This window comes from Chrysemys picta, chromosome 2, assembly GCF_011386835.1.
Source record: "Chrysemys picta bellii isolate R12L10 chromosome 2, ASM1138683v2, whole genome shotgun sequence".
Classification (NCBI taxonomy): Eukaryota; Metazoa; Chordata; order Testudines; family Emydidae; genus Chrysemys; species Chrysemys picta.
In genome coordinates, this window is record NC_088792.1 from 91,771,442 (window position 1) to 91,793,003 (window position 21,562).

At 40.7% G+C, this 21,562-nt stretch overlaps 1 protein-coding gene across 10 annotated transcripts in view; it reads left to right on the plus strand.

Annotated features, from left to right (window-relative positions):
* Positions 1–21,562, plus strand: part of BBS9 (Bardet-Biedl syndrome 9) — a 484,737-nt gene that overhangs the window by 98,957 nt on the left and 364,218 nt on the right. For all 10 annotated transcript variants that reach the window (XM_065583753.1, XM_065583754.1, XM_065583755.1 and 7 more), the window contains 3 exons: positions 874–1,055; positions 15,903–15,982; positions 20,742–20,795. In XM_065583753.1, coding sequence (XP_065439825.1) covers positions 874–1,055; positions 15,903–15,982; positions 20,742–20,795 — 316 coding nt within the window. The remainder of the gene's footprint in view (positions 1–873; positions 1,056–15,902; positions 15,983–20,741; positions 20,796–21,562) is intronic.

Here is a 21,562-nt window from a genome sequence, read left to right on the forward strand (position 1 = left end):
GCAGAATGGGTGGCAGCTTTCATTTAATTACCAGTGACTTATTAAATACCTTTCAAAGATAGTTTATATGTATGTTACATGATTAGATGGAACAAAATACAGGCAAAATATTTGGTATACTAGTTGCAGAAAGTAGTTCAAGTAGGCTGCTCTGGGAGTGTGTGTGTGGGGTAAAATGGGGCCTACCCACGGCCAACTCCCGCCCCCCCCCCAGTATCCACTGGACTCAGAACAGTGCAAGCGAGACCTCCTGGGGGGCACTAAGACCAGGGTGGGGTGTTCCCCTCCAAACAGCCAATTGACATTTGGGAAAGAAACTGCAGATAGGATCTTGCCAGAGAATGGCACTCTGAACAGTCTCTCCACTGATTGGCTGTTTGCGCCAACCTGTGTTATTCCTTCCTTTCCTTAGTCTTTTCATTTAACTAATCCTCCTCCTAACCTAATTTCACTTAAAGGATTTAAATCAGTCAAAACCAAAACAAACATGATGTTTGCAACCATCGTATTATTTACTCTGTTTGTTTGGTCTGTCCTTTTCCACTACCCTGTATTTAGTTTGTAAGTTCTTTAGGTCAGGGACTTTATCGCATTGTATGTATGTATAGTGCCTAAAACGGGGGCAGTGGCGGCATTCTTGCTTGGTCCCTGGGCAATGTCATAATAAACATGATTAATTTTATTATTAATGTGAATATAACAAGTGTTTGTTTTTTGCTTGGTCAAATAATCTTAAAGATTTGTTTAAAATATCATTATAGCAGCAGACTGTTTGTTAGAAACAGTATCAGAAAATACCCTCTAGAGTTTTATAATTGATTGTGTGATTCTTCTCAATTTTTTAATGAGCTTTTTCTCTCTCTCTTTATGCAGAGATTTGAAAGGTGTTATAGTTACTCTGAGTGACAGTGGGCACCTGCAGTGTTCCTACCTTGGTACCGATCCTTCTCTGTTCCAGGCTCCTAAGGTTGAATCTAGGGAAATAAACTATGAAGAACTTGACAGAGAAATGAAAGAGCTTCAGAAAATCATCAAGGAGTCCACAAAAACACAAGGTACATCCATTCTTCACATAGTTATATAGCACTTTTCAGTACTCTGTCTTTGCTATACTTTGACCATACTTAACAGTGTATAGTGTGTAATATTAAATGTATTCAGGTCAAAGCATTTCACTGTCTCTTAATTACAAATGTGCAAACAAAACCATAGACTGTGTGGCTCTTGGACACATAGGGTATTTGTTTTCATCACGCCTATTGGAACCTGCAGGAGGCCTATGTCAGATGTCGGACCAAGCTTATTAGTGCTGTACTGCAAAGAAAAAACTGACAGTGGGGTATAGTCTCCTATAAAAAGGCAAGAAAATTTCAGTAATTTCACAAATATAGTCTAGTGCACTTCTCAGGCTTCAGAAAGAACAAAAGTGTTGCCAGTTTTCTGTTTTTTGTTAAACATGGTTTCTAGTTTTTCATGAAATTAACAAAGAATGAATTGTGTTAGTCACATTTCTGTTACCTCTTTCAAAATCAGTAATACTTGAAATATGGTAAAGGAGTTACCAAATGTGTTGCCCCGCACTAAAGAAGTGATCATTTCAAACTGTGGAATTTACATGCACACCTAATTACTTGACCAAATGTAGTATAACTTATGGCATACCATTTGGAAACAGTTCCGTCCAAGATTATATTTTTAGTAGCTGAGTTTTTAAATGACTCAATTATCTTGCCTGGAGAATCACAAGCATACAATTTTACTGGGAATTGTGAAAAAATAGTTTCAGCTAGACTTATGAAAGACATTATTTTAAATACCTTTCAGTGCCTGCCAGGGTCAGGTAAATGAATTCTTAAAAATACACTAAAGAAATTGTTCCTATTTTTGGTGAGAATACATGGTAAACAAGTAGCAAAATAAAAGAAATGCACAATCAGAAGCTAGGGAAAATAAGAGATGAAACCCTGGTACCTGTACATTACTGAATTCCTGAGGTTGCTTCTGCAAGTTATAGATTACAGAAATTGAATCTATGAGAACCTTAGAAAATTGTATTTAGTTTATGACCATTACTGTTGTGATAATTTGATCATCTTCAACTTGTTCTGCTCTTTGAAAATTAATAAAACCAATAACCAGTTGTTAAAACTGTAATGCTTTCAAAATTAAAATGCCTGATTTACCATGATACATCTTCATAAGTGTCTGAACACTGGGAGATTTTCTTTTGTCAGGCTGCCAGTACCAAACCAAAGAAGGAAAGAAGGAAAAACAAAAATAAAACAAAAACCTTGTGAGTGTGTCATTGTAACTATATTACTGATGGACAGATTTTTGGGTAACTTGCTTCAGTGCACATAGTTCCAAGAACACGAACAACCAAATCAAAAGAGGACGACGAGAGAACAAACCACACACCTACCCTTTTATTCCTTTTCTAACATAAATGAATCAATAGTACACATATGAAACTCTTACAACTTGATAAATTTGCTGTGAATATTTGTTTTATTGTTAATAAATTAAACCTAAATTTGAAAAACACTGGTTTTGCATTTTCTCTGCAAGGTGTGAAGCTTCAGGTTCAAATCATGTCTCCTGAATTTTCACCTCCTTCTGGAGAAATGTGTTAGTGAGGTTTTGATCTCATTTTAATTGCATGTAAAACTTCTCAGAAAATCCCTATTACAACAGAAGTCTTTCACTTGGGGGCGTATAAATGCCTTTTAATTTTGCATGTTATGGGTTACATTTAGTTTTTTTTTCTCCTATCATTGAAAAAAGTCTTAAAATAACTGTTGTTCAGGGATAGTTGAGTACCAAAGATTCTGGAACATAGGCAGTCATTCAATTACTGTATACATAACCTTTAAACTAAAGTGAACCATTAACTTTTCTGTCTTGTGGTTTCATGTGTGAGCAATGGTCTTGTGTTCTTTATTCCTTTAACTGTTATGTTATGTGATATCCATCTGGATGGTTCAGATGATTGAGAATAGAGCCTTTCACATCTCAGCCACCAATTGAATTTAGTCCAGCTGATAGTGACCAAAAGTTGATCTGACAGCTGCTTGATGTTCTGTGTAAGGTGGACTTGTGGTCTCAGTCCAGTTCCTAGTGCACAGATGACCATATGATAAAATTCTCACCATCACAATGGGCACTAAGAAGAATGTTGTTAGAAATCTTAGCAAAAAGAATTGAATAGGCATAGTGAATGAACTGTCCTTTTGTCCATACAAGTGGTCACTATAGGACATACTTGAGTTCTACTTGCAGAAGAGAGTTGGAAAACTTCTTAGGTACTGTCTTTTTCCTGCCTAGATAAAGAAAGGACTTGAATGTGACATCTCCCATTGGCTCTAAAAAATGAACATGAAAATTGAATTGATGCTCCTTTCCCCACCAAAATTGTTTTCTCTAGGCTATATTGTCAATGAAGTGGATCAGGTGATTACATTTAATTTGGAGTACATTTGAAACATTTATACACTCTAGATGTTAGTTTTTGCAGGATTGTGGAAGTATTGATAGATACCCCATAATAAAGGTTATATTTTTTTTCCTATTACGTGAAAGTTTCATTTTTTGTTATTTAGGAAGGTATGCATCCTATTTTTTAAAATAGACTTACTATGAGGGAATAAAAGTAATTCTGAGAAAGATACAAGTAAATACTTTGAAGAGTTAGGAGTTAAAATTACTTTTTAAAAAATTGGGGCTCTCTCACCATTTTAAAGATGCTGCAATTTAAAATGCCTTCTTTTTACTCTTAAAACTTACTATGCATGTTAATCTGCTTACAGTTTCATACTGTACATTATTATTTATTACTACATCCCTTTTGTGCAAATGTTGACACACAGGGCAGAAACTAGTCTGTTGCATTCCTCTCTGTCATTTGCTGCTGCTTCCATCTGCTCTGTGGTGTTGTGATTAGATTATTTTGCTCTTGTTAAGGTTTCTCTTGGGCTTTCTCACTTCCTCACTTCAGTTGATTTCCACTTGACAGCTTCATTTGAGAGTCTGTGCGTTGGGATCTGGAGTACATGCCCCAAATATGTCCAATGCTTCCTTCTGATTCTGGTGGAAACGAGCTTATGGTTGGTGATTTCATGGATCTCTTCATTGGTAATGAAGTCTTTCCAACCAATGCCCAGAATCTTTCCTAGGCACTTATTTTTGAAGGTGTCTAGTTTTCCATCTTATGTTTTGGTAGATCTCCAGCTTTTGCAGCCACATGTTAGCACTGAGATTGTTTGAATTGAAAATTCTCTCTTTTGTTCTGAGGTTATATATCTTTGATTTCTGTACACTATTAAGTTTAGAAAATGCAGTGGGTGTCTTGATGTCACTTCCTTTCTGAGATCTCAGTTGGCCAATATGGTGCTGAACTAGTCTACTTTCTTGATATGTTTGCCTTCTAATGTGACTTAGACTGCTGTCCCTGTGGGTGCTCCACTTCAAGTGTTGGTGCATCCTGGTGCCGTCGATCGGAGATTTATGGTAGCAGTGTCCACGTGGGTCGCGCATGTGCAGTAGGTGTCTCGCAGTGCTGTTGGTGCCGCATCTAGCGTGTGCACAACCTGAGCCCTCCAGTCCCTTCTCAACCGTCCTCGGCTGAAGACGGAGCTCAGGGGCAGTGTTCGTTACTCTCTCCAAACCTTTAAAAAAGATAGAAGTTTAAATAATTAGTTAATCTTTTACAAGTTATAGTTAGTGTTAGTGATAGTTTTAAGGGGAAAAAAAAGTTTACTTTCCCAGTTTATCCTCCCCGCTCCGGGGTCGGTTAACTGTTAGAGATGCCTGGCTCCCCAGGCTTTAAGCGATTGCGGCTCTTGTCGCAAAGTAATGCCTGTTTCGGATGGGTACTCTTTGTGTGTCTGATGTCTTGGGGAGACGCATATCCTGCAAAAATGCACCCACTGAAGTAATCTGAATACAGGAGCCCGGCGTGACCAAGATCTCTGCTTGAAAATGATACTGATGGAGAAACTTCCCCAACCAGACCAGTGGACCTCCTTTCCACGCCCTTGCCCCCCCGCCACAGGGACAGGAGACACGCCTTCCTCTAAAATACCAAGGAAGAGTGCACAGACATCTCCTCAGAGAGCACCACGGAAAAATAGGCAGTCTCTTGCCAGTTTGCTACTGCTGATGCTGACACATGCTTGGGTGAGTGCCTATGACACTCCGGGTTCTGCCAAGTCCCGAGCGAAGGAGATGGTGTTGAGGCACAGATGGCAACATGCCTCCTGCACAGCACCGAATTCACCCATAAGGGACCCGTGCCCAGCGTCTCCTCAGGCATCATGCATCTGCCCCTGGCACCGATATCGCAGTTGGCACTGGCTGAGAAAACCAAGTCGGCACTGATGGCGCCCACTAAATCAACGCTACATCTGATGGCACCAATGTCAGCACTGACAAGAGTCCCCCATCAGTGCTGACAGAATTTACTGCAACAAAGAGACTTGGCTATGTCATCGGCACTGCAGTCCCCACTACTTGGTACCAAGTGCTCTCCGGTTATAGAGGAGATTCCCCTACATCTGATGGTGCAATACACTTGTTCACTGATGACAATAATGATGTGCAGGAAACATGCACTTTCTCGCTGCACCAGTCATCACTGAAAGACCAATGACCAACTTGGTGCCAGATGGATCCTAAATACCCTCATAGGCAGCTGGCCCAACCGTGGATGTACCCACTAATGGCCTTCCCAATGCAGTGAGCACATTGGGAACCCTGGGCAATTTACTGGGGCCCAATCCAGGCCAACCACTGCTCATAGAGGCGAACTGAGGTCTAATCCCATGTCTCTCACCCTGCAACCAACGGAGGCTTAAGATGTTGGGGCCAACACAGAAACAGCCACTGGTCAGGAAGTGACATCGCCTGCTCACAATTCTTCCTCCTCCCTGGATGAGGCAATCATGCCACTGCCGCCTACCTCAGAGAATGACTTCAAACAGTTCGAGGAACTGTTTAAGCGGGTTGCCCAATGCGAGGACATGTAGTCATAGGAAGTGTAGACAAACCAACACAAGCTGGTACAAATCTTACAACCTTCATCAACTTCCAAAATCGCTCCTCCCATCAATGATGCGATCTTAAAACCAGCAGAGACAGTCTGGCAGACACCAGCCTCAATTCTGCTGACATGCAAAAGGGCGGACAGAAAGTATTATGTCCCCGCCAAAAGGGGGGAGGACTTCCTCTTCTCACACCCGCTTCCCAACTTGTTGGTGGTTGACGCCGCTAATCAACGTGGCAAACAACAACAGTTTAGATCGACCCCACAAGATAAAGAACACAAGAGGCTCGACCTCTTTGAACCAAAAATTTACTCCTCTGCGACATTACAATTCCGAGTCGCCAACTATTTGGCCTTGCTGACTAAAAACGATTGATAATTATGGGAAACTCAGCTTGTTCACAGCAGAGCTCCCCAAGGAGAAACAATCACAATTCCAGGCCATTGTAAATGATGGTCAACTCATAGCTAAAACAGCCCTCCAAGCGTCTTTGGACGTCGCGGACAAGGCAGCCAGAACCACGGCCATTGCCATAGTCATGCACCAGGCATCCTGGGTACAATCCTCTGGCATACCTAAAGAACTCCAAACCAAGGTCGAGGACCTACCTTACGACTGAGAGAAGCTCTTTTCGAACAATACAGATGAGGTGCTCCACTCATTGAAGGATTCTCGAGCCGCCCTTCGCACTTTGGGGAATCTATACTCCACCTGTGAAGAGAAGGCGATACCAGCCTTATCAGAGGAACAGGGATTCCTCTATCAGCTGACAGCAACAACAGCAACAATATGAGTACCAAAGACATTGCCAATGGTCGCAGAAGCTCAACCATTGACTTCTCAGTTGGCTTCACCCAAGCCACAATTTTGAAGTTTTCATCAAGGGTCTGGATGACCTCCCTCACCAGGCAGCGTTTTCACCCGATCCGTCCCCATACTTTTGATATTACCTTTGCCCATTGTACCATATCTGGGCATCAATAACCATGGACCAATGGGTGTTAGAGATCGTACGAACAGGATATATCATCCCCTTTACCTCCTGACCACCTACCCCATCCCTCTTCAGGGACCCTTCTCACGAGCACCTGTTATGACACGAAGTCAATCATCTTCTACAACTAGGTGCCGCGGAACGAATACCTTTGCAATACATGGAGAAGGAGTTCTACTCCCACTACTTCTTGACCCAGAAGAAGAATGGTGACTGGAGACCTATCTTGGATCTCAGGAAAATCAACAAGTTCGTACGCACTCAAAATTTAAAAATGATAACACTGGGCATAATACTTCAAGCACTGCAAAAGGGAGACTGGTTTTCAGCCCTCGACCTCTAAGATGCTTATTTTCATATTACTATACACCCTGCTCACAGGAAGTTCCTGCATTTCACAGTAAGACATGAACTCTTCCAGTACAGAGTACTATCTTTCGGCCTATCCACCGCACCAAGGGTTTTCTCCGAAACCATAGCGGTAGTAGTGGCATATCTGCGCAAACAGGGAATAATGATTTTCCCTTATCTGGACGATTGCCTTCTCAAAGGTCCAACTCAACAAGAAGCACTGGACTTGGCCCAGACAATGATCATGCTATTCAGTGATCTAGGACTATAGATAAATGAATGAAAATCCACTCCAGTCTCTGTCCAACAACTGGACTTCATAGGGGCACATCTCGATGCCATAGAAGCCAAGGTATCTCGGCCCCTGAACAGATTCACAACTCTGACAAATCATAGAATATTAGGGTTGGAAGAGACCTCAGGAACTCATCTAGTCCAATCCCCTGCTCAAAGCAGGATCAACACGAACTAAATCATCCCATAGAATGCTATCTCAGAGGTAAGAGTCAGCCTCCAAATACTAGCTCATACTGTCCTGCAACTGCTAGGATACACTTCAGTCTTCCTGTACAGTCTATAACAGATTTAAAAATAGCCATATTTGAACAAAAAAACTTTAGAAACAGATTTCAAAGAGAAACTCCAGAACTAAAATTCATTTGCAAATTTAATACCATTAATTTGGGCTTGAATAGGGACAGGGAGTGGATGGCTCACTAAAAAAGCAACTTTGCCTCTCCTGGAATTGACACTTCCTCATCAATTATTGGGAGTGGACTACATCCACCCTGATTGAATTGGCCCTGTCAACACTGGTTCTCCACTTGTGAGGTAACTCCCTTCTCTTCATGTGTCAGTATAATAATGCCTGCATCTGTAATTTCCACTCCATGCATCTGAAGAAGTGGGTTTTTTACCCACGAAAGCTTATGCCCAAATAAATCGGTTTGTCTTTAAGGTGCCACCAGACTCCTTGTTGTTTTTGCTAGGATACATGGCAGCCACAACGTTCGTGGTACAACACACATGACCACATATGCGCTGCCTACAGGGCTGGCTGAGCTCGGTATACATATACATATACATCAAGCACAGCCTGCACAAACAACTTACAGTACCATCCCCTGTCCTGGACTCTCTCTACACTGATGGACAAGACCAGAAAATATATGCATGGATAGCCCATTCCAACAGGGGCTATATTCAATAATAACCATGACAGATGCCTCGCTGATAGGCTGGGACGCCCATATGCACCTGCACATAGTTCAAGGCAAATGGTTTCCTGTGGAGACTGTTACACAATAAATTTACTAGAACTATGTGCAGTCCGCAACACCTGCAGACACTTCCTACCATAAGAACGAATCCATTCACATCATGACCGACAACACTGACTGCGTGTTTTACATCAGTTGACCGGGGGCGCTCAATCTCACTCGCTATGCACTGAAGCCATGAAACTGTGGAACTGGTGCATACACAACATAAACATTTTGGCTTCCTACCTTCCCGGCTGTCAGAACGTGATGGTGGACACGCTAAACAGGTACTTCTCTCGAGACCACAAATGAGAAATGAATGGGAGAGTTTTGCTCTCTATTTTCCAACGGTGGGGAACTCCCATCATCAACTTGTTCGCATCCCCAACAAACAGCAAATGCTCAATGTTCTGCTTGAGAGTGGGGATTGGACCCCAGTCACTGGGGGATGCCTTTCTCATCACATGGGATGCACAACTCATGGATGCTTTCCCACAGATTCCAATGATACCATGCGTGATACTCAATATACAAACAGACAAGGCCAAGGTTATCCTCATAATCCCTACAAGCACAGCCCAGACATGCATGGTACCTTTACCTGATGCTGATGGCGATATGCGCCCCCTCGAGCTCTCCCTGATCGTCTGGATCTGCTGTTTCAGAACAACGGTCTCGCTCTTCACCCAAATCCGGTGAAAAGTGACCACGCATAATACTTACCTTCAAAAATAGAAGAGATTCTCCTCCTGGTGTCAAGAAAAACACTTGAGATCCTCCACAGCGCCACTACAATTAGTGTTGAAATACCTACTGGAGCAGAAACGCTTTGATCGAGCTTGTTGCTAAACCCACGTCCATCTTGCGGCCATTACTGCATTCCATCATGAGATTGATGGGAACTCTATCTTCATGCAACCAATTACTAAACGCTTCCTCACAGGTCTCCAGAATATTTACCCAGAAGTTCACCAACCTACCCCAGCTGGGGACCTCAGTTCCCTGTAAGCTGTGTGGCCGTGCAACAGCCTTCTTAGCGCTGTGCAGGTGCTCAGGGAACCCACCAGGGGAGAGGCATCCCTCCTCCGGCCCCAACCTGCCATGGCTGGGGTGCCCCTACCCTGGCCAGAACCCTGCCATGGCCGGGATGGCCAGTCCTGGACCCAGCCGTGGCCGTGGCAGCCCTCCCCCAGCCCGAATCCACCAAGCCCAGGTGCTTCTGTAGGGAGAGAGAGAGCTGGGAGGAGTCTCCTCTCTCTGCCATAGCCCCGGAGCACCCTCCTGCACCCCAAACCCCTCATACCTGGCCCTACCCCAAAGCCCGCATCCCCAGCTGGAGTCTACACCCCCTGCACCCAATCCTCTGCCCCAGCCCTGAGCCCCCTCCCACACTCCAAACCCCTTGGCCCCACCCCTACCACATTAATTTTGTTACGTGCACCAATATGGAGGTGATGTGTGACACATTGCCTCCATATTGGTGCACATAACAATATTAATGTGGTAGGGGTGGGGCCAAGGGATTCGGAGTGTGGGAGGGGGCTCAGGGCTGGGGCAATGTGTCACACATAGCCTCCATATTGGTGCACGTAACAAAATTCATTCCGCACATGGGTGGGAAACCTTAGCGGGAACACTGTCTGGGATCTCAATCTGGTGTTGAAATGCCTCACCAGATCGCCATTTGAACCCTTAGCCACCTGTTCTCTGCTGCATTTATCCATGTAAGTGACCTTTCTGGTTGCCATTATTTCCTCCAGACGGAGAGTGAGTTGAGATTGGGGTGCTCATGTCCGATCCTCCCTATGCAATATTCTTCAAAGACAAGGTCACATTATGCCAGCATCCAAAATTTCTACTGAAGGCAACATCATCCTTCCCTATAAACTAACCAATCCATCTTCCTACATTCTATCCCAAGCCTCATGAGACTCCAACAGATGTCAGGTAAGCATAAGCGTTTTACCTGGAAAGGACCAAACCTTTCCGGAAATCTCCTAGACTTTTTGTTTCTACTACCGAGCGTTCGAAAGGCTGCATAATATCCATTCTGAGATTGTCTAAATGGGTCTCCTCCACATGCATTCAACAGCGCTGTCATATTCGGAACACGGATCCTCCTGCACACATCCGAGCACATTCAACACAATCTGTTTCTACCTCGATAGTGTTCCTCAACAACGTAGAGATTTGTAGGGCGGCTATTTGGGCCTCTGTCCACACATTCACTGAGAACTATGCAGTCACTGAAGACTCCAAGGCTGACGCCATCGTTGGCCTAACCGTACTTACCTCTATGACTCAAATGATCCCGAAGTTGCTCCTGCCTTCTGAGGGCATTGCTGTACAGTCACCTGAAGTGGAATACCCACAGGGATAGCACTCGAAGAATCATAGACTTTAAGGTCAGAAGGGATGTAGCCTAAAGGATTAACCTGCTTGCTTGTGTCTGTCTGTCTGTCTGTGTGTCTGTCTATCTTTATCTTTTTCTTATAGTTTAAGTATTTGGTTTCTTGCAATAGGTTTATAAATTTACATTAAAAATAAGTTTGGCTGTAATGCAAGAGACCTACAGGCCATATTCTGTATGTTAAGCTAAAGTAAAATTAGCATATCTATATTAGGACCTTTCACTCAGAAAGCAAAGTTGACCTTTATCTTGTTATCCAAATAGATAAAGTACCCATGCCTATGTCTAAGATCTTTACCTAGACCAATAGACAATGAAGAATGGCATAGGGGATTTTTCAATGTTGTACCCACAGACTTAACAAGTACACCACAAGAGATTGATGTGCGTATATATCTGTCATCAGTACGCACATACATATTAGCCTATGGGGTAAGCGTACCCTAACATTCTGTGGGTGAAGAGTGAAATTTGGGCATAAGAGGAAGGATTTCCGGCACTTTGCCCTATAAAAGAGGTCACATACCTTGATAGAGTACTCCATCTCCATTCTTACTTACTCCAATTCCATTCTCACTTTTCTCTATCACTCCATCTCCATTTCTATTCTTACTTATTCTATTTCTACTCTATCTATTCTATCTGTCTACAATGACTGCTACTATTAGTAGGCTATACTTGTTCTTCTTAAACTTTAAGTTTCAGCGGAACTAGGCTAAGCTTGGTTTCCCTAAGTTTTATTCTTAGTTTGTTTATTAGGTTTTGATTTTAGGTTTAAGTTAGTCAAGTAAACCCTAGTCAGCTTTGATAGCTCTTAGCATTTTCTAAGAACTGCATCCCTCACTCAAGAATTGAGAAACCTGAGTTGCAAGGCTGGACCTGTGTCTCTTACCACCAAGTTATCAAGGAAGGGTGTGAGCATATTAACCAAAGCTTTGTTGCATATAATACTATATTATCTTATGTATATTTTAAATAGCAGAGTAATGAAATTGTAACTTTGTAACTCTGATTATTTTATACTTACTATTATTGATTTTAATAAAAAGTCTTTACGACTATATCTGACTCAGTGTGAGCTTCCTGTCATACCCCTGAGGTTCCTTTGTAAATTCTGTGGAGCCTGATTAGTGACAAGAACTTTTATCTTCTGATCAAACAGATTGGCGAGCCTAAGAGCCATACTAATTAATATTAATGATTAAGTATTATTAATATTAATTAATAAAATTAATTTTAAAATAAAATTAAACTAGTCAATTAAATTCCCATATTATCCAAATTAATATTATTAGTAAACCCTAAATCAGGCTACAGGAACCATTATGAGCATCTAGTCTGACCTTCTACACACCGCAGGCCACAGAATCTCACCCACCCACTCCTGTATCAAACCCCTAACCTATGTCTGAGCTATTGAAGTCCTCAAATCGTGGTTTAAAGACTTTAAGGTGCAGAGAATCCTCCAGCAAGTGACCCTTGTCCCACGCTGCAGAGGAAGGCGAAAAACCTCCAGGGCCTCTGCCAATCTGCCCTGGAGAAAATTCCTTCCTGACCCCAAATATGGCAATCAGCTAAACCAAAGAAGAGAAAGTTACTCACCTTGTGCAGTAACTGAGGTTCTTCGAGATGTGTGTCCCTGTGGGTGCTCTACTACCTGCCCTCCTCCCCTCTATTATGGAGTTCGCAGTTTGGACTCTATGGCAGAGAAGAATTGGAGGGTTCAGTTCATCCGTGTGTTAGACGCGGCACCAACAGCACCGCGAGACGCCTACTGCACACATGCGATCTGTGCAGACACTGCTACCATAAATCTCTGATCAACGGTGCCAGGACGCACTGACACTGAAGTGGAGCTGAGCACTCACAGGGACACATGTCTCGAAGAACCTCAGTTACTGCCCGATGTGAGTAACCTTCTCTTACTGCTTGATATCTGCCTTTCAAGGATGTTGTTTTAGCATAACCTTCTGTGTGGCCTGTTTTTGCCAGGTTGTTTGTCTTTACTTGTAACTTTTTGAGGGTGTCACTCAGCACTACAATATTGTCAGCAAAGTCTGTCTTCTAGACATTTGCCATCTTCCCACCTTATACCCGTTTTTATGTTGTTAATACTGTATACTTCTTCATTACCCAGTCTGTGGCAATCCCACACAACAGCAGTGATAATAGGCAGTACCTTTTCACGCCAGTGTCCATGTTGAACTGTTTTGTTATCTGGTTGTTCACCCTTACAGAGCACTTGGCATTTCTGTACATGTCCTTGATGATGTTGACGACTTTAGCTGGGGTCCTGTAGGACTGAATGCAGCCTATTTCTCTCCTCAAAGCTTTGCATCCATTGCCTCTGTCAATCTGTGTAGTATCACACTGCAAAAGGCTTTTCCTACAACAAAGGGTAATGTGACTCCTCTCCAGTTGTAAGTCAGTAAAATCACCCTTTTTGATATTCTGACAATGATTCCATGTTTCAATTGGTCAGAAAGGGGTCTCTTTCCAAGATTTCATTGCACAGCTCTGTCAATTTTGTTAAGGTGGTGGTATCAAATGCTTTTAGCGTTTCTCCTCTCATTTGATCATCACTCGTCTCTTTGTTACTTTTCAGTTTCTTGATTGTGGCCTGTACTCCTGACACCTTTACTGGACTAAAGTTAATGTGAAGATGCTCAGATTTGCATGTTTCATTGAAGTCTGGTGCGAAAATGGGGCTGGATCTATTGGGGATTTCTTTGAAATGCTCTGCCCATGTACTTTTCATTTCTGTCTCAGTTGTAAGCATTTTTTCATCTTTCCTTTTTATTGGCCCATTTCCTATTCTGAAATTTCCACACTGGGTTATAATTGCTTTGTAAATGGCTCTGTGACTTCCTATCATAGCAGCAGCTTTAGATTCAACTGCTAGGTCTTCCACCTCTCTTCATTTATCTTTCCCTGCATCACTTTTCACTGCTTTCTTCTTTCTTGTACTCCTTCTTTGCTTTTTTCCAGTATTTCATTGGTCAGATATTGTCATTACACCCCATATTCTTTATGGAAATATGGTTATGATATGGATATGGTGTAACTGAGATATATTTTATGCAAGATGGGTCTTGTAAGGTATCATTGGAAAGGTTATAATTTACTGAATGTGATTATCCAATGTGTATGCACGTATCATTTCTATATCTAAAGTTAGGAATATTGACTATGTAACAATTACAACTGGGTGTGAAACACCCACCAGACAACAGGCCATGAGCCTTAATGAGCCATTGGGAAGAAACAATAAGACTGCGAAGATACTAATCTCTCTCTTCCCTGAGAGGCATCCTGGCACGTAGCTGTGGTACTACCAGGTCAGGTGGTCCTGTCACCTGGTACTAACATTATTTTGGACTTCTAGTAATTTTCTGCTAAAAGGAGGGGGAGACTGGGAAACAAAAGATTCACGCCTTATGTGAATCTTATATAAGGCAGGGGAATAAGGAAAACAGGACTCTTCTCTATTGCCTTCCTGCCCAAAAAGAAAGACTGCTGAAAGTACCTGACGAGACAAAGGAACGGAGCGGTGGGAAAGGCAAGGGCTGAGTCCAGATCAAGACAGGAGTCTAGTCTGTAAAGAGAAATAACTGGAACTCTAAGCTACAGAAACTCTGCAACTTGTCTAAAACAACATTTATGGTGAGAAATTATTTCTTGAAACCAGTCTCTTTAAGATCTTGAGCTTAGTATGCATGTTTTGTTTTATTTGCTTGGTAATCTGCTTTGTTCTGTTTGCTATCCCTCGTAATCACTTAAAATCTTCCTTTTATAGTTAATAAACTTTTTTGTTTATTATTAAACCCAGTTTGTGCAATTAGTAACTGGGGGAAGAGGGGACGAAGTTGTGCATAACTTCCTCCACATTGAGGGAGGGGGCAAATTTATAAACTTACGTTGTATAGATTTCTCTACCGTGCAAGACAATTTTATTTTGAGTGTACTTTCCAGAGGGGAGCTGCACTTGAGTCCTGGGTGACTTCCTAGCTGAGTCTTCTCATAGAGAGCTGTTTGCAGACTCTGTGATTCTACAGCTAGTGTGTCCGTGTGTGTGTGCGTGTGTGTGTGTGCGCTGCCAGAGGCCGGAGAGCCTAATTCAGCAAAATAAGGAGAGGGAGCCCAGGCTAGTGGAGCCTGCAGGCTCAGTGAAATCCCAGTACATCAGGTGGTGTCCCAGAAGCGGGGTCCAACCCATCACAGATATATTAGCAATGTATGTGATGAAACAAATATTTGAAGCCTTTACTGTCTTTTTATAATCCTTGAGGTTTAGAGTTAAGGTGGTTGGTGAAATATGTGTTATGAGATGTATCTAAATCCTTTGCCATCCATGAACCAGGAAATAAGGCAATCTAGTAAAGAGATCCAAGATTAAATAAATAAATGCTGATGTGAATCCTAGAAAACTGGAAGGTTTGCTGGGTGTTACATTCAGACAATCCATGAATACATTTTTTACAGACTTTTTTCTCTTGCCTCAAAATAGCAGAATATTTTCCTGTGAACTGCAAGCATTATTTTTAGTGAACTGGAACATCCAGCTCTCTGAGCAGTACTGTCAGGGCAGTCTTGTGGACTTCAAACATGTCACCTTTATAGATCTGTACTTGGTTGGGAAGAAGTGCACCTGGGATGCCTCTGAAGTCCACATTTTTGCTGATGAGCTTTTTCCTGCAGGTTCTGCTTTGGGAACCTTTAATTAAAAAAACAAAAGTGCACTTTGTGCATGTTTTGTGCCATTCACTGTAGAAATTGCTTTTAGGCATATAACTGCACACAATCTATTAAAGTAAGGTTTGTTGTCTTTTCTTTTCTTCTTGCAGATATTTTGCCCAAATCTGAAAAAGGTTATGATGATTTGAGAATCATGGCAGAAGTTTCACCTGACTTGGATGTAGTTTCTGTAAGTAAATTTATAAATAGGAAAGTCTTACAAAACCAGTTTTATGCTCTGTTACATCTCTGGAACAGCAATTTATGTTAGTGGTCTTACGTTATTGCAATGATGAATGAGAAGAGAATTTGACCCATAGAATGATTTGTATGACTTTAGCTCACATATTTGGGGAATGCCCAGTAATACAAATACAGACAAGGAAATTACCTTAGGCTCAGGCATTAAAATTAAATTGGTAATATTACAATAATAATAATAATAGTGATTTAGATATTCCTAGCACTGTACAGATATTAATCCTCATAATCCTCCATATGAGATAAATGGGTAAGTGTTGCTCCTAGTTTACAGATGGGAAAACCTGAGAAAGGAATGTATTAATGGTTATAGCCAAGTGGGTTCAACTGCTTACTAATATTTGAAAAAATAAACAATGTTGCAAACTATATCAAAATGGCAATATTAACCTATTTGCAACTCTTAACAGAATGTTATAAAAACTTGTATTTTGTCCTATGTTATGAAGCTAAATAGATCATAACCAGGGTCACTTTATAACGCACTTGGTATTTACTTTGTGCTGTACAAAGACTACCAGTAGAAGTTTAATACAGTTGCAGAGAAACCAGACAAGGGAGCAGTTTGGCATCTAATTTTGCCTTTCATTGGTATCACATGACCAAAACTGAACCTGTAAAGCTAGTGCAGGGACCATAGTCTTGCACTTTAAAATGTGGTTCTATTCTGACAAGTGACTACAAAATATAAAAAGATAATGCCCTATTCAATAAATCTGAGTTCGTATGAGTTTAGTCTGGTTAGTAGCTATCTTTTTATTACTGTGGTTAGCGCTGCAAGAACAGCACAGCTAGGGGAGAGAGAGAGCTGGATCCTATTCTGGCTGCCACAACATCTATTTCAACTAAATTTTAGTTGCCAAATTCTTTCCTCTATTACACCATGATTTTCAGTGAGCTCCATTGTTCACAGATGTAAATGATGGCAGAATGGGAAGACTGTGAGGCTACACTGATGTAACTTAAGGCAGAATTGGATCTGCAGAATCTTTATTGCTGGTGATAATGCATTGGCTAGAGAGGACACAAATTTTAGTCAGTTTTACTTCTAAATTAAGCACATTTGATTCAGGGGTTACTGAGAGGAAATAAACATGAAAACCCAAAATGTCCTTTTATATTAATGGCCTACTTTTCACATGTGTTGAGTACCTGCAGCTCCCACTGGCTTCAGTGGAAGCCACAGGTGCTCACACTTCCACCAAAAAAAAAAAAAAAAAAAAAGGCATCAGGCCATGCAACTATGCACTTTTCAGGGTGGGAAACACTAGTCCTACCAGAATAATTCCAAGTCATCCTCATTCACAGATGGGAATTTGCTGACCCATGAGAAGCTTTATAAAACTCACAAATTAATCAATAGGCTCCATAGATGTAGTCTAAATATATGTGAAGCAATATTTGACCTTGTGTAACAGACCAATCCAGATCTATAAGGTGTGGTGAGGGGCTTGGAAATCCACATGTGTTCCAAAGTTATTACAAATCTGCCTTTTCAAATCCCAACACTGGAAGAGGAAGCAGGGATATTTCTCCGGGTGCCTTCTGTTCCCATGATGCTACCAGCCAGGAAAGGATATCAGGAGTGAGTCTAGATGGGATGTATGTGTAAATGCATAGTTGGGTACGTGCTGGTGCTCTTTTAAAAAGGAACAGTATAGTATCCTGGCTAGAATGTTGGCGATGTCACTGTGAACGCTGCGCAGCTGGCCACTCACCTTAGCTGGAAGATGATGACCCATTGGAACTGTGGAGTGTTGGTAGGTGCAATAGCTGAACTCCTCCCCGGTGTTGAACATTAAGTACAGCAGCTGCACAACTAGTAAGCTAGTACTTTACCCATCCCCCAGCAGAGTAGAGTACCAAATGTGGCCTCAGATGACTGCACGCTTTAAATCTAATTAATATCACACTTGGACATCTATGACAAACTGCTACGTCCAGCTACAGAATAGGATATGGTGTCTCCACCCATTTAAACATAAACCAGATAGGAAACCTGTCCTAGACCACGTTTATAATATAGTGACAACTGAAGGTATACAACATGACAGCCAACATCTTAGTAATTTTTTGTTACTTTGTAGTTAACAAAAATATGAAGTTCTTTTCTGCCATTTCGGTTATATTAGGTTATTGTATTTCTGCCTTTACAGTCTTCTCATGAGAATTTCATCAGTCTAAGTGCAAAATCTTCTTGCTTCCCTTTTACTGTGATGATGACATTGCAATCAGCTAAAGATATTCTTCTTGTTATAAGTCTAAAAAGATAAGTGAATAAATAAATATGATTTGCCCCAGACAAGAGGGCATGTACAATTTTGAAAGGCTGTCTTTGTAATACCAATTTGAATAGCATTTCAAGTTGCTTGTGTTCACTATGCACAGGTTACTTTGGGTTGCATTCTTTTTGTAGGTTGGCTTGAATTGATACTTTTTTATGCTGAAGTACAGATGGTAAGACTCATGGATAGGCTTTGAGGAATGGTATTTATGTGAAGAAATTGAATATGTGCATGTGTCAACAAGCCTTTTTGGCTGTAGAGGGATTGATTACGCAGGGTCTGCACTAATGTATATGGATCCTTATTGAATAAAATAGTACTGGTAACCTTTATCTGCATTCCCACAGATATGAATGAGGCATTGAAGAATGTTGCCAAATATAACTATTCACTTATTTTCTATAATAGAGAGAGAGAGGGGAAAACAGATCCAGTTTGTTTTTTACAAAACCCTAAAATATAGTTAAAACCACCTCAGATGCATGATATGATATACTAATGTGTGTTAGCTTGTGTAACTGACAGAGATCTTGTTGTATTTGATGCAAAGATGTCAATACATTGCACTTTGATTAATAGTTTTAATTAAAATAACTTTCTTTCTATCTTAGCCCTTAGAAATTGGATGAAACTGAGCAAAGGAAAATGTTAAGATGAGTTTCTGGAATAATTTCCTAGTGGTGAGCTCGATTATAGTATGTTAGTAGTCTGAAGAGAAACTGTTAATGGTCTGAAGAGAAATAGTAGAAGCCCCATTACATGGATCATTTGAAACTATACTGCACAAAGCATTCACAGATACCCTGTAGGGAGTGATCCTGCTTTGGCAGAGAGATTGGCAAGATGGCCTGATGGACCTTTGCCATTCTAACTTCTGTGATGCTGCAGTGCAGTTTAACATGTACAGAAGTGAATCAGTCATCTTGTATTGCTGTAGTGTTCCAGCCTACTGAAATCTCTTATGTCCAATTTTATTTTTTCCCACTAAAATTTAATATATAAACCTCTCAGAACATGTATAATGCTGTGCCAAAACAGCTGTTAATTAGTCATTTCTGGCTATGTATTTCTGCACAACTATATTTACTGGGATTACTCGCTATTTGAAAAATATAAATGGAACTACATTTTTAATACTTATATTTAGAGGTATAACTGTCATTATTTATCAAAAATGTTTTATTAGATTATTAATATATGCTAAGCAATGTACTTTCTGTTTCTTTGTCTTAGCAATTGTCTATAGGAAAGACTTATTAGTGCAAAAAAGAGTACAGAGATCTGGCAGCCTGGTCTTGCCTAGTTGTGGTAATAACCTTGCAGATTTGGGATTCCTTAGGTCAATAGAAAACTGTCATGTTGTTGCACTGATGCACGTTACCTTGTGGATGCAAACTGATCTGCTGCAACCTTCTCCTGCAAAGAGAGCTGGTATATTGAGCATGGTCTTGTTCATGTGAGGAAAAGGGTTTCATGGTGGTTCTCACTGCAGTCATACAGGGTGAAAATGCAATAAGGAACTACATGGGAAGAAGAAAAGGAAACATATCGAAGTCCAGCACCTTTTGGATCCTTGCATCCAGAGGGAGCCCCACTGATTTTTTGTTTTGTTTTTGGAATTCTGCACGTGCACTAGGAACAGCGCTAGTGAATTCCAATGCATGGATTGGGGAGGGAAGGAGGATGGGACAGTAGCAGACAGTGTATCTTGTTTATGCTGGCAGAAAGCATTGTTTTACTTAACCTTTTACCATATGAAGGTATTATCTCCTACAGTATATATTGGTATTATCGCCTCTCCGTATGGCACACACATACATATATAAATAATATTGCACTTTTGCTGTGGACATGGTTGTTTATTGAAATAGAAGTAAGAAACACCACTAAAAAAGCCTTCTCTCTCTCTCTCTTTCTCTCTGAAATTCAGGACATATACAGTATGCTATTTTATTTTGATTATAAGATAGTGTGTGGTAATTATGCATTATATCCTATGCTGTGGTATATATAGTATATGTAGGCAGATTGGAAGTCACCTCTCCTTACTGAATAACACAAGGAGTTTCCACAATTTGAATAAACTCACAGTAGAAGGAACCATGCCAGACAAAACAGTTCCAAATATTCAAATATATCAAAATGTATTAGCTTTTTATATACAAAATATTCATGACTGTTGCTTATCCTTTTTGTGGGCAGTTTTAAACAGGAATTTTGTCTTTTCTAAAGAAGGGGCAGAAATCTATTTTGTGTATTTCAATCTGTCATCGGAGTGATAAGTTCTTTACAGTTAACTCACTATTTAGCTAGTTGGTGGTGGGAGGGTAATACTGCATTCATTGTGTTCACTCATTCATGTGTGATACAGCATTTGCTCCGTTTTCATCTTTTTCTTCACAGCAAGCCATTGACAGTGAGGTGAGAGCAGAGGCAGTTCCTTCAGTCACAGTAAAGGTATTGTGCTTAGCTCAAACTGTAGCACTTAAAACAGTAGCAACAAATTTCAGCAAACCTTTCACATTTGTTATCCCTTTTACTTATGTCATGGAAATGAGAATAGAGCTTGAAATGCCATATATATTTACAATTTTATCTCCTTTTTTTGGTGTGGGATGGGAACTTTTTTCTAACTTCCTGCCAAAATTGTAGAGTGATTAGCAAGTTTCATATATCTTCTGTTTTAATTTGTTTTTAAGGAAAAGTCAGATAAAAGATATGTAAAGACTATGGAGTGGAAAGAAGTAGTTTTTGAAGTTTTTCATAGTGGGTGCTTGACAGCATACTCTGTAGTTAAGGATCTAAAACTCTTTCTGTTGGAACCCTGTTTTTGTTTGCTCAGAACTTTTTAGAAATATTCACCTTTGCACAGAGAAAACATTTCAGTTCAATAGGTGAATATTTTTTAGAAAGTCTGAGCAAAATCTCTTCTACTGTCTTTTTAGTTATGAAAGAGTGAAAATAAATAAATTTGTCCTATTTGTAAAATCTTTTTATTCATGCATTTACTTATAGCTACAACAAAAACTGTTTTAATTTGAAACAACATGGTTATAGTCCTCAGTGAAGATTAATGTTTGTGCTTAGTTTTGAAGAAAAGATTTGTGTGCATGCGCGCATGTGTGCACAGTTATATCATATAAAATACATTTCTTCTGAGCATTAAATCAAATTGATAGTAATATAACTTCTGAACATGCCACATTAATTGCTAAGATTATTAG